Source organism: Parasteatoda tepidariorum, chromosome 2 (genome assembly GCF_982258835.1).
Source record: "Parasteatoda tepidariorum strain Cologne lab strain chromosome 2, Ptep-v5.0, whole genome shotgun sequence".
Taxonomy (NCBI): Eukaryota; Metazoa; Arthropoda; class Arachnida; order Araneae; family Theridiidae; genus Parasteatoda; species Parasteatoda tepidariorum.
Genome location: NC_141756.1, coordinates 1,554,394 through 1,573,285, shown reverse-complemented (window position 1 = coordinate 1,573,285; position 18,892 = coordinate 1,554,394). Strand labels below are relative to the sequence as shown.

At 29.3% G+C, this 18,892-nt stretch overlaps 1 protein-coding gene across 3 annotated transcripts; it reads right to left on the bottom strand.

The window, feature by feature from the left end:
- Positions 1-5,407: 5,407 nt before the first annotated feature.
- On the bottom strand, positions 5,408-18,097 carry Nadsyn (NAD synthetase). Of its 3 annotated transcripts, XM_016057804.5 has the most exons (3): positions 17,819-18,097; positions 11,784-11,967; positions 5,408-9,598 (listed from the first exon to the last, which is right to left on the bottom strand). In XM_016057804.5, exon 3 carries the CDS (start codon positions 9,553-9,555, stop codon positions 7,228-7,230), a length of 2,328 nt encoding a protein of 775 aa, XP_015913290.1. In that variant the 5' UTR covers positions 9,556-9,598; positions 11,784-11,967; positions 17,819-18,097; the 3' UTR covers positions 5,408-7,227. The 3 variants fall into 3 exon arrangements, with proteins under 3 accessions (XP_015913290.1, XP_015913291.1, XP_015913289.1); XM_016057805.5 differs by lacking the exon at positions 11,784-11,967 and having other exon boundaries at positions 17,367-18,097; XM_016057803.5 differs by lacking the exon at positions 11,784-11,967 and having other exon boundaries at positions 17,819-18,096.
- Between the last annotated feature and the right edge of the window lie 795 nt (positions 18,098-18,892).

The following is an 18,892-nucleotide window of genomic DNA, read 5'->3' as shown; positions in this document are numbered from 1 at the left end:
AAGGGAAAAAATATTCTATAACTACTACTCTCTGAACTTAAACGTATTATAGTAGTTAAACTTTTAAACCTATCGATCATATTTTAGGCCATTTAAGCTCATCATTTCAACAATAGTCAATAAATATTTATACTCACAATCAGATCTTATTTGGTGATATCAAAATACTTTATAGCTGATACGTTCTGATTCTCACACTCACCTGAGCAAACTAAGAGTAAATGGTTGTGTGTCCTAATTCGGAGTTTAGAATACAAACTAAGCAAAATAAAACAGGAAGGACCAGGGTAATTAATCTAAGGAATAACTGATCCATTTTAGAGCAAGATTAAAGTCTTATTACAAATTTTAAAATTCTATGTCTATAAAATTACCCAAGATGGTCTTTGTAACCGTTGAGAGGCTTTCAAAACACTGTTTCTCTTTTCATTCTAATTTACAATAAGTCATCGCCAATTCCACACATAAATTAAGTAAAAGAGCAAAGAAGATACTTTTGCCTTTGCAGCTGGTTTCAAAATAACATATCTGAAAGAATATATATATATTATAATGTTTCGGTAACCATTACAAAATGTATCTCATTTTATCATCAATTAAAACCATACAAGTAAAACGGGCATGGGATTGCTGAAAGAAGGAATTATATAAGTTTTCTGTATTATTTATTTTTATAATATATTATTTATTATTTTAGTCAGTTTATTCTCTGAAAGAGTTCTGTAAGGTTCTGGCATTAGTTCTTCACTTTGTATATGCTTCCAAAGCAATGGCCTTCGCATAAATATATTGATTGCTATATCAGATTGTATGTTCACGAATCCAATTATCACGAATTCCATGTATAAATTGTGTGTGGAGAAATACCTATGCCATCAAAGCCATATTTGACTTGAGAATCACATAAGTTAAAGTTGCAAAGTTGGAACATATTCAGCTATGGTTTGCTTTTCAGTTTGATATGTACAGGGTATCTGCCACATTTTATATTTTTAAATCACGAACTTTCCATGAATAATTCCAATAATTTTTCATGACTTACCGAAGTTACTATTTTCTCAGACAAAAACACAACAATAAATTTAAAAAAGCATTATAATAACATCGATTGAAATGATAGATATAACCAAAGCTGTTATACTCTCTGAATCTTCTTACTTATGGATTTTAAACTTAAAAACCGAGTAAAGAAAAAGTTGAAGCAATTAAATAGCTGGAAAAAAAATTACAAAAGCAAATAACTTTTATACAGTAATTTAAAGCTGCTTTATTTCTTCTTGAAAGTAAGTGTAATATAAAAAGCCTAAGCTCGAATTTTAAATTGATTAAAATAAAATAAATAATAATTAATAAAATTCTGAAATCACTGAAGTTTAAAAGATAATTCACTCTAGAAAGGATGTTCTTTCCTTCATTTTTTAAAGAACACAATCGAAACACTTTATGTTTTAATAAAATATGACTGAGAGTGGATATTTTGTTACAAATTCAGAACATTGTGAAATTGCGAATTGCATTTTTAAAAATTAAGATTGTTAAGTGACCGAAATCCGTTTTTTTTTTTTTAAAAAATACTTAAAATCATGACAAATCTTGTTCAATAATGTAATCCATGACTTTCTAGGTGTGCAGATACCCAATATGCACCCTAATAAATACCTATATGTACCCAAAGAATAGGGTATCAGGAGAGATACCTTATCCTTTGGCATGAGCATATGGGAGAAACATTGAACAAGTTTGTCATATTTCAAGTCTTTCAGACATTGTTCTAGTCCGAGAGAAGCAGACAAATTGTTATAGTGCGCAGAACCAATAAAAGTAAACAAGAGTGCAACTTTTTTGAAAAAAATCCGAGACGTTTCTGACAACTACGAAATTTTCAAATCTTTCCATATAACAGAAATAAAAATTTTTTTTTATTAATAACATGATTTTCATGGACATTTCCTTATCGTGATCAGCCGCACCAACTACAATCGCCAAAGTGCCAAATAGGTATTAAACTTGCAATTTTTAAAGAAAAAAAAACATGTAGTTGTTTATCTACGAGTGGCTACGAGATATACCTTTCGAGTTAGTCCCTTTCTGTGATTTTCTTTTTAGTTCCTCACAGGCCGCTGCCCGCAAGTTGCCAAGACTGAGAGATTATTCTGCCACAGATAAAGATATGGACATCTCCCTAATTTTCAAAGGGATTGATATTCGTAATAGATTCTGAAGTAATCCGAAGATTTTTTTGTGACTTAAGTTCTTCAATTAACAATTTTTGAGACGTAATATATTGGTGAAAGAAGCCAATGTTTCGAATTGTATTGCATCCGTTTTGGCGATACTAGAAGTGGCACTAATTGATAAAAAGTGATATATCAATTCATTTTTTTTGAACACGTGAAATATAAATTTTTTGTTGCTTTTTTTTTCAATAAATGTAAGACAAGCCATATCTTTCAGAATAAAGAGAAAGTACGTACGGCAAATGAATGCAAAACGGTAATATGAAAATTATTTTGGAGTTTCGAATTTAGAAAATGAAATCGTTTACCTCGTCACAAACTTGATGTGAATATCAGAATTGAATAATGTGATATAATTTAATAGTGAACCAACTTGGACATTAAAAAAAGAGGAAATTGGTGCAATTCTTGCAAATATACATATACATATAAAAAACGAGACATACCTGACAAGATTGAAGAACTGGGACTTCCAACAAGTTCGTTCATTTCAACAAGGTGCATAATTCAGTTTCATCTTCAGCTAGTTTGTCTCATAAGTTTTTCTCTTAATAAATTTAAAACGACAAATCTTATAAGACTAAATTAGATTTAAATGTAACGAAGACAAAAGATAAATAGACCGCACGCGTAGCGGATAGTAATAAACATCATCTTAACACGCTACGGTTGAGTGTGGTATATCGTTTATTTCAGTATTTAGAGATATCGATCGATGTCGTGACAAAAACGCAATCACAATATTGATATCAAATATTGTTCGGATATTTAAAAATTTGGGTAGACTATACTTGAGGGTGCCCCTTGATTCTCGCCAAGTTGGGCGATGTTGAAACCCAATCGTGATTCTGATTGGTTTAGATTTTAACGTTATTTTTAAATGTTCAACGGTATATGTAATTTCAGAGGTCCGTTAGTTCTACGTTGGATACCGGCTGGTAAGATTACTTTTGAATCTGGTCTATAAGATCGAAGGTATGTGGGCAGTCATAAAAAAGGATTTAAGAAAAAAATGTGACAGCTAGTAGAGACGCCATTTTCGATTCGTATTTCGTCTAAGTTATGTGTCGATGGAGGTGAACAGATTCTATTCATGATAAATTTAGACAGTATCTAACTGTTATTAGATAATTCTGTGCACCTAAATCTGAGAATATTCAAGCTTAATAAAGAAGTGAGTTGTTTTTTTCCTTTTCTTTCTGCTCCTACTCCATTAATTTTTGCTTCGATTCAAAATCCTTTTTATTGGGTTTATTAACTTTGCTCATATTGGGTTCATTGCAAGTTTTGCCGATGTTTTGTTGAAATTTTCCAATGTTTTGGCCGCCATTCCTGTTACCACGATGTCCCGCTCAAACAGGAATAACGCCAAACATAAGTCGCCAATTTCGCCAAAGGGCACCCTCAAGTATATTTTTCCCAAAAATTTATATTTGCAATTATAACAATTTGATGTCCTTTTTTGTCTTTTAAATGCTTAATTTCAATTTAAGAACACAATAAAATTTAAAATGAAAAGTTTTATAAAGAGACTTTTAACGTGAAATCGTACATACAATGTCGATCGATGTATATTAAAGCTGTTACAATATCCATGTGCTACTTGGGTCTAACATTTTTAAATCATCAAAATCTTCTTTCCTTTACCCTGTGTGCCAAAAGCCATGTCATACATATTTATTTTCCAAAAATACCCAGCTATTTTTCATATAAATTTTTTTGAATGAAGCTCTTCTTTTTAAAAAAAATCCAGCTGTTATTTTGCATAACAAAACAAGTATGCCAAAAAATCATGATGTAATTTTGGAAAACCTTGTGAAGTACTTTGTACAACTAAATAAGATTCTTTTCAGAACACTTAAATATTTTCTTTATTTTCTTCATATTTAGAGATAACTGTCGCCAAAGAATTCTGGTAGGTTAAAAAACATTTCGCTAAAAAAGAACGAATTCTAAAAGAAATAAAAATAAACAACTTAAAAAAATAAAAATACTGTTGCCAGCCATAGAATGTTTTGAAAGTTAACTTAGAAATGACAAACAAAACGATGGTAACAAAATGACGTAGAAAGCGCAACTATATCAAAATTATGATACCTGAGCACTTGACGTAACACCTTGAATGTTGCATTTTTAAAAACATTAGCAAATTTTTTACAATCAATTCTAAGAGATCAGTACATTCTTTTAATAAACGTATAATAAAACAAATAGCAGAAAAGATGAAAGTTTTAAAAAAATCATCTACATCAACGATTCCTCTCACGTGCTACAGCATGTCAAATACGCCAAAAATTGTTGGGTGGAAGCGGAAAAAAAAAAGGTATAGTGCATCCACTGCGAAACTTGATTTACAGCGTGAAAAAAATTGAGTGGCCAGCAAATTTACGAAGACAAAATTCAACTGAAAAAAAGAATAAATCACCTGTGGTTTCTAAAGTCTGATTTATATCACCGTACATGAATGCAAAATACAAGATAGATAGATTAAAAAGGAATATAATACATAAAAATAATGAGCAAAAATTAACTTTTACTGTTTGCAACTTTTTAAGGCATGAGGTGTTAAAAATTCTAAATTTTTCTTGTCCTTCCAATCTATTAAACCATCTCAACACCTTAGTTTTTATAAAAATGTTTGAACAATCTCATTATTTCAGAATAATTTGCCGTTAATGATTTCCTTAGAATTTGTATTAAAAAAAAATTACAAAAACTGAAAATGCCTTCTGTTTGTATTCTATATATTATGCCCTCTTTGACATTACAGTAACTATCTTATTTCACTAAGAGAAAATTTTGAGATAAAAAGACTTGACTTATTTTCAAGAAGAGACCCCTCAGAAATCATTCAGGGCATAAAAATGATTTTTTTTATTAGATCTCGGGTCATTGAAAACCAATTTTCAATATAGTGGAAACTCTGAATTCAGTAGCTCAATCCATGGTTCGAATGCATAGTCTTACACTATTAGGAAAGAAAGAATAATTAGCTAAATAGACCATTGTATTGAGTTTTTACCTTCATTAAAAGTATACACTTCGATTTCACATTAATGAAATATTTCAATTTTTTAAAAGAATCATAAGTTTTTGAAGGTTTGTCCTCATCTTTGTGTTTACTCAAGGCCTGAGCCTTCAAACATATTCTTGCAATAAATACACAAATGCAAGGGGACTAAAAATTTATTAATTAAAAATATATACATAAAGAAATATATCCAAAGTATATACATAAACGATTAGAGAGTAATTTTTTAAATCTTAGAGACTTAACTTTAAACTAAGTATTATGTAAAATTAAAATATCCATACAAAAACTTCAGCCAAATGAGCAAATATTACAATAAGTCTAAAAAAGAGAGGAAAAAAAATACACATAATACATTTATTGCCTGTGAATTCGATTGGAAATAATATTTTTACAGAATGAGACGAAAAATATTCGAAACAATAACAAAAAGGATATGCAGTTTCTTCTAATATTAAACTGCCCAAGATTAATATTATTGTTTGCATTCTATACTGTATACAAATTAGTTAAGAATATTCCTTCGATTGCCAGATGCTACCCTACAAGACTTGTTGTTAAACATATTTTCAGAAAACTCATTTTTTGAGAATATTTAACCATCCTCACTGATAAAAATTATTTGACAGAGAACAGATTTTTCATGCAACTCATAAGAGACTGTAAATATGTATTATACTATTAGATTTCTTCACACTTTTGCCAGAATATTTCCTTTTTTCCAGTTTTTGTTTATTAATTTTTAGAATAATAAATTAAAAGGCATTTTGTTGAAAAGTTTTTTTTGAATGTTAAATTTTGAATAAATTAACTTTAAAATAAAGAATTTTCAATAATAGAATAAGAACAGCATTAAAATAGCAGTTGAAAAGGTTTTGCATAAAATGGAATTCATTATGAATAGGTACAAACCTAACATAACATTTTTCAAATGAAAAAAAATATGTGTTTATAATATAATTGAAGATTTAATGCAATTGATGAGTTTTGAGGAATAGACATTTCAATATTAATTTAAATGTACTTTAAAATGTATAGAAAAATATTTGTATTCTTCAGTTACAGTACAGATCTTTAGGGTTATTGCGCAGGGAGACAGCAGAGAGTAAAATTCCATTTTTTATCGATTTTGCAGTTTTTTAATTAACTGTAATTGTGTACTGTTAATTCATTTCTAAAAATATATCTTTAAAGTTCCAACAGAATAAAAATTAATAACACGGTAATATTGTATGGTATTTATATTTTGTAATAACTGTTCATTTCAATTATTTAGAATCCAACTGTGTTATAAAATTAAATGTAAAAAACCTTACTTCAAAGTAAATATTTAAGCTTAATGCAGATGGAAACAAGTTTTGACATGTTATTTAATATGCATATAAAATATTGGAATTCATAGCATTTCCCCTCCAAAAAATCTGCCACTGACCTTCTCTGAAATAAAATTCTTCCAGCAGTCCTGCAACTTATTTATTTTTGAATCAGTACAGAAAATAGGGTTTCAAGAGAATAAAAAAATTAATCTTACTGCAGCTCTCTAAAATTTTGAATTAAAAAAAAATCTAACACTAAGCAAATCAATGGTAATTAATTAATAAACAATTATCAATTAAAATCTTAACCATACATTATGCAGGTAAACATTTAACAATACAGCACAAATATATAACTAGACTTCTGTAGAGAAAAACTCTAGTAATATTAATAATATAACCAAAAAATTCAACGTATGAAAAGTAAATACTGATAGATAAGCTATTAACTTTAAGTGAAAACTTTAATTTACACTCAATTTTTTTCATGATCTAGTAACATAACTCTTAGATTAATATAAATACAAGATATATATATATATAGGACAGCACGTATAGCACCTTGAGTTTTCAAAAACTAAATAACATAAGAAAAGAGAATTAAACAAAATTTGTTCAATTTAATCAAAAATTAACAGATCTTTTAAAAAGATAAAACATCTGAGCTCACAGCTGCTCCCACAGTTCCACGTCTGTAGGATGATCTATGCATGCCATCTTTTGAGCATTTAGGCAAGCTATCAGAAACAACAACACCAAATCGTCCAGTTCCAGACACACTCTCTAGAAGAGGAGCACCACTAAGGTCGGGATAACTCCTCTCTTTTGAATGATGACTTTTACTGTAACCGTGACTAGCTATCTCTCTCATTCTGTCCTCTTTTATTTTCTTATACCTTTTCAGAGCAACGTCGATTGCATGGAACTGCCAATCCCATTTCACATTATACAAAAATGGCCTTTGATCATATCGGTTGTCATCAGGACTGTAAGTTTCAGCATGGTAAGAGGGTGTGAGAACAGTCATTTTATGACGATTTATCGAGTATTTCCTGAAAAAATGCTTCACTTTATCCGCTATATCATGTGCTTGCAAAATATTTGACCAAGTATTCACAAGTTTACAAAACATAGAGTAAGGACCGCAACCTCCTGGCTTACGCAAGTGACCATAAATGCTAAGTTCATCATAGGTCATGCCCATGTCTTCTTCATCTGTCTGGACTAACTTGCCTTCTACCAACGGTTCTAACTCGGCTGTCGGTTGCGCATCGAGAATTTCTCCCAATGCCGGTAAGCTAAATTGAAATATTGCATATTTTAAAAAAGATTTTAGATCTTTTTTACTAATTGATCCTATAGGATTGACATCTGCACTTGAGCAATCATACTTTGTGAGGTAGCCGGCAAGCCCCTCATCAACATTTCCAGAACCTAGCACTAGTAAGCCACCAGAGCGATTTCTAGTCCACAAAACCAATTGAGCAAGAAAATATGCCATAACCATTCGAATACGAGCTTGCACATTTTGTAAGGCTAAATTTTCTCGTGTATTTCCACCATGAGCACGGAATTTTGGTGTTACACCAGTAACTAAGGTAAACACAGCTAATATTGCATCTATTATTATATCAATTTTAATTTTCATATGGAAACTACCAACTTGTGAAGCCAAATCTTTTGCTCGATTGCAGGTTTCTTCCGATGAGTTTTTAGTGCCCATGTAACAAGTCACCAATATTTGATTACATAACTCTCTGGGATTTTGAGGTTTGTATTTTGAATCACCAATAATCTTTCGCAAGTCTTCCAAAACATTGGTGTCTCCATCAGATATAGCTTGACAAATTAAAGTACACATTGAATGAACAATAACAGCAGTACTACTACTATCAACTCCACCACTCAATGGTAAAAAGAAGCCACCTTGCCCACTTCGTCGTAAATAATCCCATAACCAGCAAGCTGGCCCTAAAGCAATCTCTTCATCAGGTGAATGATATTTCCACTCTTTTGGCTCAAACGTTGGCAAGAATAAGTCATTTGAGGATAAAGCAAAATCACATTGAACTCGAGGATAACGAGGTGCTGAAGCAGCAACTAAATTGCGACTACGAATGGCATTTCTGTAAATCCGGACATCTTCCAGATCTAATGTTGCAGTTATGACTTCAACATCTTGTAATGAAAATTGTTTGCCAATACTAACCATATGCCCATTAATTGCTACATGAGAGCAGCCTTGAAAATAAGTTCTCTCTCCATCACATCCACGCAAGTTTGAGAACAAATAAATGCCTCCACATTTAGCTGTAGCCGATTTTACCAAGTCTACAACAACATAGGCTTTTCTAAGCTCATGGTAGCATCCGCTACCATTGGAAATTATTTCAACTCCATCAAAGCTTTGTGATATATGTGAGCTCTGAGGGTTCCATAATTCTTCACAGATTTCAAAACCAATGCAGGTATCTAAAGTAGCAATCACAGCATCACCTATTAGGACAGTTTGTTGTCCACATATATCCTGAATCATTCTTGGCAAATGAAAATCTTCAGTTTGTTTCGTTTTAGTCCATGCAGTAAACCAACGAGTTTCTCGGTAGTTGCCATCATCACAAAGGATTAGTTTGGGTCGAATTAGAAGTATCTTCTTATTCAAAAATACAACTCTACAATTATAAGTCACATTCTTATGCATAATTGGCATTCCAATATCAATTATCATATCCTTGCAAACTGGATCCTGCAATAACTTAGCCAGTACTTCCCATGAATGAAGCAATGTATCACTCTCATAAAAATGATCACCACAACTATAGCCGGTAATTTCTAATTCTGGGCCACATCGATAAGTAGCACCTCTATCTCTGGCAATTTTAATGCTTTCAAGAATTCGTTCATAATTACCTCTAAAGTCCATTGCCCACTGATTAAGGGTGCATGTAGCAAGAGTAACTTTTCGACCCATGTTGAAGGAACAATTTGATGTTGAACTTGAAAATGTAGGCAACCTTTTAAAAAAAAGATAAAACATAAGACATATAAAAACATAGAATAAGACAAAACAATAAGAATAAGAAAATTTTTTGCTGTTTCTCTTTCGCATTTCTTAGCATTTATAGCTTTTTATAGGCATTTTCATAGTGACACAGAATTTTTTTAAGACCATTTCTAATGAGCGTTCTTTTATCAACACTTACTCTAAAAATAAGGTAATGTGACAAAATTAAGTAGAGATTTTTAGCTTAAAATTTTTCATTTAAAAATTAAGAAAGATTCTTGCTTTGGTTTCTATATAGCTTTTTTGACGTCTTTATTATGACGCAGGATTTCTATTATATTTTATTCATTTTTCTTGAACATATAGTAATTGGAAAACAGATATTCAGCTTTAAAATTTTCTTTCGAGAGTTAATTAATAATCGAGGTAATTTTTTTTCTATTTCGTTTTTTCACCTTTACAACTCTAGCTTTTTTTAAATTTCTTTTAATACTTTTTTAGTTAGTTTTATATTTATCTTTGAAATTTTAAATGGATAACTATTATAGTTTTTTTTTCGTTTTATTCTATACCAATAACATAACTAAGTTTTGATTAATTTTCAGCATTAACTAAACTTAAAAAATAATATTAATGATTTTACAAAAAAGGTTTCTATTTGGTAGCAGAATATTCGGCTGATTTTTTAGATTAATATTTTCAGCTATTCGACAAAATCCCTATTTGAAACTGTCCTACATCCCTAATTGAAAATGTCTACAACAAGCAAGCCCTTGAAACTACATCCCTAACTGAAACTGTCTACAACAAGCAAGTGATCTGTAATTTTTGTTAAATTGATGTGATACTGAATTGAAGTTATTTTATTGAAATCTCCTTGTAGCTATTACAGATAATTAAATTGAAAAAATTAATTCAATAAACAAAAAAGTTTGTGGTTATTTAGAATAACAGCAGATAAATTACATGGATCAGTTTCAAACCATTGCATAAATACAGAACATCCATACGGATATTTTTGATTTTGAAAAGTATCTCAAATTTAGTATTCAACTTTTTTTAAATTTAGAATAAAGCTTTTGGTTACTCTTGTTACATTAAAAAGAAGAATTAAATTGGCTTTTATTATCACAGTAGTATATATTTTTTAAAATCATTTTTTTAATATTACTTAAAAAAGGATATTTACTGATATTATAAAAATAATACTTTAACAAAGTAAACAAAATTGCATTAATAATTGGTATCTGAAAACCAGCATTGAAATTCATAAATTTTTGGTATAAAAATTTTTATTTTCTAAAAAGTTATAGACTTTTAACTCAATGATACAAAATATGTCAATTCAATTTGAAGAAAAAATTCCTTCACTATGATCAGGTCTAATAATGTCTCAAAACCATGTTTTTCCCCAAATAATTTTAAAAACCTTGTTTTACTTAAGTACACAATTACTTTTGTATTTTTTCACCCATTTTTTTTCTTCTTTTTAAATTTCCTACAATACATACAAGTGAAATCTTTTGATAGAATTTTATTATTTTGAAACCATTAAAAATTAAGTGGTTTTCAAAAAAAAATTAAAACAAAGCTAATGCTTATTTCAACTTTTAAAAAAATCAGTCTTGAGTAAATCCACTTTTATTACTTTAATTAAAAAAATTAAGCAATGTTATTGATGTTATGAAAGAATATCTTATAACTAACATTTCCTTTTGTTATAGATTTATTGCTTAAAGATTGATAGATTTCTGAATGTGTAGTTTTATTCGAAAGAAATAATATTTTAATATATGCTATATCACCATACATCACTATATTTATCAAAGAATATATCACAATATATAATCACAATATTTATTGCTTAGCCCAGTCTTACTCCACATAAAAGTTTAAATCTAGCTGGATTCCTCAAAAATTAAAATGAAAAAAATAGGAAAAATATTTCAATGCCCAAATTACACTCCAACTTCGTATTAATAAATAAAATAACAAACTGTAAACTTATTTCCCTTTACGCATTTCCTTTTATTTTATAACAGACATTCAACAGTCCACCCAATTCTGAGTTTACAACTATCAATGTTCAACTTCGTAGCCATGTAATTTTGACCCCAATCCAGAAGACAAGGGAACATATGATTCAAACAGTGGGAAAAACTAATCTTCATAGAAAATTTCTTGATCATACTAACCCGCATTTGCGTTACATGGAGAGGAAAACAACAAAAATTTCCCACGGTTACCCAGATAGCAAAGGAGACTCTTAACTGATTATCTGTCTATCACTTGGGATAACTTTACGTCAGCATCGTGGTCCGAATGAGTCAGGAGCAAAATTCATTGGAAAATGAATTTACTACGCCAATTAAACAAAGTCTATGAAAATAAATAAATATATTTATTCAGTCAAAGAAAGTTCACAATTTCTAGAAAATTTTGTAAACCAAGTTACTAAATTATGAAATCAATAACATATTTTAATCATGTCTGAGTTGATATAGGGTTCTTTTTTAAGTGTCCCATACATCCAGAGTGCTCCAAGTATTTAGAGTATTAAAATTAAACATAATTATTATAAAAACCTCAATGAGTAAAACCTATCAATATTCAACCAAAAGAGAGGCAAATAAGTAACCTTGCTTTTACTGCACATTTCAAAATACTCAAAATAAAAGACCAAATTTATTATTCAAACTAAAATAGAGAGAAAATCAGGCTTTCTTATTAAGGCAAAAGTAATAAGCAATTTTTTTGAAAACTCTAGATTTTAATTTACAAAACAACTGTGATCTGAGAAGATGCTGTACAGTAGGGGTACACAACCTTTTTAGTGAAGGGCCACTTGCACAGCAGGTTGGCTAACGAAGGGCCGAAGATGTATTTAGACATGTTAATGACAAAGTAGTAATGTTTATTTAAACATTAGCATTCCATTTTTTTAATCAATAAACTTAGTAATATCAATAACTTAGTAGTGTTCCATTATTGGAATTCATTCAAAAATAAAAATACTTGCTATGTTTATCATATGAACAATAGATTTATCAAAATAAATAAACATTGAAGAAAAGAAATGGTTTTTTTTTATCATATCATGCAATACGAAAATTCATTTTAGAATTAAATTCTAATAAATAAAAAAAGAACTGCAATGACACAGAAGGAAAGTAGGAAAAAGTTTAGTCATAATTAAGTAATATAAATTCAAATTAAATATTTTAATTGAAGAAAATTTATAGGTTTTAAACAAAAGCCTAAAATAAAAACAAAACTGCGATAGTTCAAAATAAAATTTAATGCTTATTTTGTAATGTACTTTATTATTTAATTAATTATTAGATTTTTTTTACATCTTAAACATTTTCCTTTTTTTTTTATCGAAAAAGATCACTTAAGCAACAAAAAATTGAAATCTAAACTACAAACAGTGAGCAGCTTAAAAATTCACGTTTTCCGTCATTTTATGAATTTCTCAAGTTGCAATAACATTGCATTTAAATTAGGGAGGGATGTAACGAGTATTTGGCCCTTCTGTGAAAAATTCAATTGGTTGAATGATCAGTCAAATATTCGGCAGAATATTATTTAGAAATGTATTTTTCCAAGTTTTTTTTATTTTTGAGTTTTTATAAATATTACTTTTTTTTTCTTTTTTTTTAAATTATAATCAGACAAGTCAATTTTGTCATTTTTTCGATACTTTGAGAATTGAGAAGGATTTTTTTCCATTTTCCACTGTTTTTATTATAACCTAGCATTTTAACAGAATGTCTCCTACTATTAATTTATTATCCCTCTTTCCCTGTACTGTAATATAAATAACCAGTAACATAGAAAAGTGTGATTTTCGGTATTAAAGTTTTGTTTCAGGAACTAAGAAAAATGTGTTTTTTCTGTTTTTAGGTATTTTTATTATGACTCAGCATTTTTTTTTAAAATAAAGTTACTAATAAAATTTATTTTATAGCAATTTTTTTTCTTCTAACATTATGGCAATGAGAAAAATTTAAATTGAGATTTTCGGCATAAGATTTTCATTTAAAAAATTAAGAACGTTTTTCCTATCTTTTTATTTTTTTTAAATAAAAAAAAAACTTTTTTTAGACGTTTTCCTTATAACGCAGTAATTTTTAATAGCATTTCTGTTGACTTAATTCTTTTTCCTTGGCTTTTTCTGGTAATTGAAAAACTGAGATGTTCAGCTTTAAAATTTTTTTCCAAAGATTAATATTGATTTTTATATTCTCTGTCTCGCTTTTCAACATTTTCAAAAACGTTCTTGATTGGCTTTTTTTTTTTAGAGTCAATTTATGAATAGGTTATTCCAGGAAATATTATTCTGAGCATTGAAATTTTAATTTCAGTGTTGCTATGCTGCTAAAAGATTTTGCTATTTGGCCCCAAGTGTACGGCGTCAGTCGATTATTTCTTCTTCTTTTTTGTCGAATATTTGGTTTTTGATTAAATCACAATTCATTACCACATTCGACCAAATTATAATCGTTGCGGAAATAAAAACGAAGGAAAAATAACTAGGATTGACGATAAAACTGTACTGAAATACCGTATCAAAAAGGGATTATTTAATTGCGCGATTAACAATCATGTGTCGTAATAACATCTAGTTAAATAATAGGATTGTCAAAATCACGTGGAAAAGTATAGAAATAATTGGGAAAAAATATATTCATGCTGAACTCATCACGAATAAAGCGTGTCAAATGCATGATTTAAAATTTGTATGTCGTAATAGAACAATTGGAATTTTTTATAATACGCGGGAACGCATAGCAATAACTGCAGAAAAAATTGTTGAAAAAAAAGAAAGAATTGCAAAAAAAAAAGATACAAAATCACTTAGATTTACGATGAAATCGTCGCAAATAAAGTGCACAAAAAGTGAATATTTAAATTTGCGATCTGAAACTCGCGTCGGAAGAAAAATACCAGGTTTTCGAAATCACGTAGATAAGCGGAAATAACTGTTTTAAAAAAAAAAAATCATTTATATTTACGATAAAATCGGCTATTTACTAAAGAATCTGTTACAATTGATTGTGTCAAAACGTGATGACTTAAAAGCTCGATTAAAAATTGCCATTTTTAAAATTTTTTTTATTGTGTTTAGAAGCTCTCGCGGGCCGCACTTCAGCAGTCGAAGGGCCACAGGTTGTGCACCCCTACTGTACAGGAATAAAAAAGCTCACAGAAGAGGTCATTTTGAGATTTGAAAAGACACTCTCATTTAACACTGTTAAAATTTATCAAAATGTGTATTATCATGTAATAACTGAATTTGATACTTTACAATTTTTAAATTGCCCTCTTATGTTGTTGTGTGTATTTAAAAAAGCATTGCAAATCACCCTTTTATTTATACGTATATTTAAAAAAAAAAAAAAAATCTCATTCTTCAAAATAAGCAAAAAATTTGTTCAAAAAAGTCAGCTAAAAATTTATTAATTGATCAACTATTTGAAAGCCTTAATCTATAACTTAAACGGAAAATTATGAGAAATGAACATTTAAAAGTGAATTTCCAAAAAGAGATATCTATTTTTTAAAAAATCATGTTAAAAATCGCTTAATATAATCCCCCCCTCTAAAAAAAGAGAAACTTTTAAAAATTTAACCAGTTGAGAATAATGCTAATAAAATAAATATCTGCATTATCAAAATGAAACCTAAAAATACAGATAATGTTACCAGTGTGTAATAATTATACAGTGAATTAAATTTTTTAAAATGGAATATCAATAAAAGACACTGTTTTTAAGAGATAGCAGCTTATTTTTACAAAAAAGGCTAATTTACAGGGATCAAGGGGCAGGCAGGCGGGCCACCTTCTAGAAACGCTTAGGGAGAACACAGATGAGAGATAGATAAGCAGAAGACTACAGGCATTATTATAACAGGGTGGCCACTCAAATCAGGTTTCAAATTTCCCTGATTTTTCGAGGTTTTCCAGGTAAAAATCTTAACATTTCCAGGTTAACGTGTTTTTTTTCTCATAAAGTATAGGATGGATACAACAAAAGTACCAATATTGTAAAGTATTTTATTTAAAATGATATTTTTTTCAATACATCATATTGAATAAATAAGTAAAATACATTTATTTTAACAACTTAGCAAGATTTTGTTTTCTATTTTTTATGTGTAATTTTTAACGTTTTGGTACAACATTAATTTAAAAAAAAAATTAAGATGGATGCGGAGAAAATAATATGTTTAGCATGTAAAATATATTGTTTTTATTGAATAAAAAAAGTTTAATGTATTCAGTAATTTTTGCACAAAATGCACCGAATGGGAAATACAGAGAGAAAAAAAAACTTGACAAGTATTGTTTAATATATTTTCACTAGGGATATAATAAATAGTGATTTGGCAGAAAAAAACAAAGAAAAAGGAGAAACAGTTTCGGAAAATATCATCTCTGGAAAAAGAGTAACATTAACGAACTTTCGACATTGCTATTACTACACAATGTCAATTTTGAATTGGACATTGTGAATCAAATTTTAAATCAGAAGTCTAAATTTTTAATTAAAAATCAAATATTTACCAACAAAATGTTAACATATGGTTGGTCCTTAAAAGAACCTTTTTTTAAATTAAAATATGTTATAAAAGGTCAAAACGAAATCGAGAAAATAAGCATCAATGCAAAAATTGTAACGATTTGTTAACAAACATTGTTGTTAGCGATTGTAAGAAAATATGTGATTGATTGGCTTTGCTGAGAAAAATAATTCACCGATTTGGATGAGAGTACAAAAGCTTTTAGAAAAAGAGTGTAACATAAAATCTATTAAATTATGACCAACTAATTTGTGACAATTCAAGGCTGACGTCAGCCTTGATTGTCATATTTTTTTCATTTTTTCTTCGTCTCATGTGTTTTATTCCTCTTGGTTTCTCTATAAAATATAGTGCTGCTTAGTGCATTTTTTCCATTTGGATGCTATTTTTATTAATTGTTTGCATTAATATTTTGAATTCTTTTCCTAATTTGTGGTGAACTTTATTAAATTAAAAATACTAAAACATTCTTATTATTTAGTCGGAAGAAAGAAAAAAACTTAGAGCATCAGAACAAACTATAAATGGATTCAACCCACAGTTTAGAAGTTAAACAAATGCTACTTTTATAAACAGAAGCAAATATCTTAACTCCTTCTTCAACCTCCACCATCTGCCTTTCCGAAAATGTTTCTCCATTAATTTAGCAAACATGGGTTTTATGTGGCATTCTAATTTAACAGGGATTAATGGAGGAAATTTTGACAAATGCAAAATATTGCCAAGTTGATATTTCAACTGTTAGGCAATAAATTTCTGTCTAAAACAAGTGGGTATAACAGATTAAGAAAATCTATAAAAAGAATTCCAGCTTTTCTTTAAAATCCCCTGATCTTTCCAGGCTTTTATCTAAATTTCCCTGACTTTTCCAGGTTTTTTTCAGCATAAAAAAATTTCCTGATAATTCCAGGTTTTCAAGCTGGGTGGCCACCCTGTGTAACCTTTTCTTATAAAAATTAAATCATCTTAAGAGATCGCGTACTATTTCATTAACAGCAAAAAAATAAAAACTGACAAAAGACGAACTAAAAGAAGCATCTATACATAAATGTTTTCTTATAAAGCAGGGATATTTCAGTATCATGATCTGTCAAGTCAACTACACTAGGCCTAGGTGCTAAATAGATTTTAACTTGCAATTTTTTTTTATTTAATGTAGATGCTTGCCCGGGGGTGGCTACGAGTTATACCTTTCGAGTTGGTCCTTCTCTGTGATGTTTTTTTTAGTTTCTCGCCGGCCCTTGAAGTTGCCAAAACTACGGGTGATTAGGACCTAGATGTCCTTCTTTATTAAATGCGAGTCCCTGTTTAAAATATTGTGTCACCTCTACCTCTTCATCCATAATTAATATGCACGTTCACGTCTATTCTCTCTGTTGATAGACAAAACAAAGAATTCTAAGGCAAGAAGAGTTCTTGAAGAATCGCGGTTTTCAATTAGGACTTGGACTAACACACCTCCATCAGGGAAAAGCAAGGATGAATTAATGCTCACAATTATTCTTATTGTTTCTTTTAGCTACAAATAAGACCGAAAAAGACAATTTATACACTTATAAATATTTGAAGATTGGTTATATTTTTGTCAACATAAATATGCTGGTGGTAATTGTTTGCATAACAATACAGCCGTAGGACTTACTTTAAAATTGTTTGATTGTTGTTGGTAAACTCTAATAGTTTCTAACTTCCAAAATACTTATGAGAAAGAGGATTTTATCTGATTACAGAGGCAGCAAGAAATATTTTAAGATAACTTATCACTTTTCCGTGACCTCCAAACAAACCATGATGCCGTATCCATGCGACAACAACAAATACAAGTTGAAGTAGAAAGAATAAACAAAGTTGATTAAAAAGTCCGTTTGTAACCTCAAACCTAGAAAAAAGCTTATTCCCATTTTCACGGTCGTTTTTCGCACTGTCTTGAATGCCAGCCGTTTTATAACCCTAAACTTTGGCAATCAGCAGAAATGGGTGATTGCCAAACGAATTCTATCGCCAAGAACTTGGATGCCCGATTGCATGTAAACTCTCTTTACATCTATAGTATCCCCAAGATATTTTGAGCGCGCTGATTGGATTTCTCGGCATTGCCTTCTGCTACGTCTTTTTGTAGCTCCTCCCCAACATCACTTCTCCGTAGTTTGATCACAAATTGTAAATCAATCATATATCACCAGTATATTTCTCATACTAATTTTAAGACAAATGTTAAAGTTTTGTACTAAATATAAAATATAAGGGGCCAGGTGCCCAGTTTTATTAAATAAAGGAAAGGACAAAGCATAAAATAGCGTCATCAATGGTATTTTAATACTAACACATTTATTTAAATCTAATTTGCTTTAAATTTTATTCCTATATTTTTCTTTATTTGCTTAAAATATTTTTTTTGTACGTTTCAGTATAATATATTTAATATTAATGTTATGAATTTCAGGGAAATAAAGGTAAACAACCATGTTTTGGTAAAACATCAAATTAGTACAATAGTAATTATTAAACATAAATTAAAGCTTTATTAGCTAGCTTTTATATAATAAATATAAGAATTGGTTAATATTCAAATTGAATAGTATTATTAATCTCCTTACGCACTTAGAAATTAAATTCTCTTACTTTAATTTATTAAGTATGATTCGCGATCGCAACGCTCGAGTACGCCGTCTAGCGGGAGCCTGTAAATATCGGACATTAATTTATCACGTTTTCA

Excerpts from the sequence above, each read along its gene's own strand:
- Nadsyn (XM_016057805.5), bottom strand. The coding sequence starts at position 9,555 with ATGGGTCGAAAAGTTACTCTTGCTACATGCACCCTTAATCAGTGGGCA.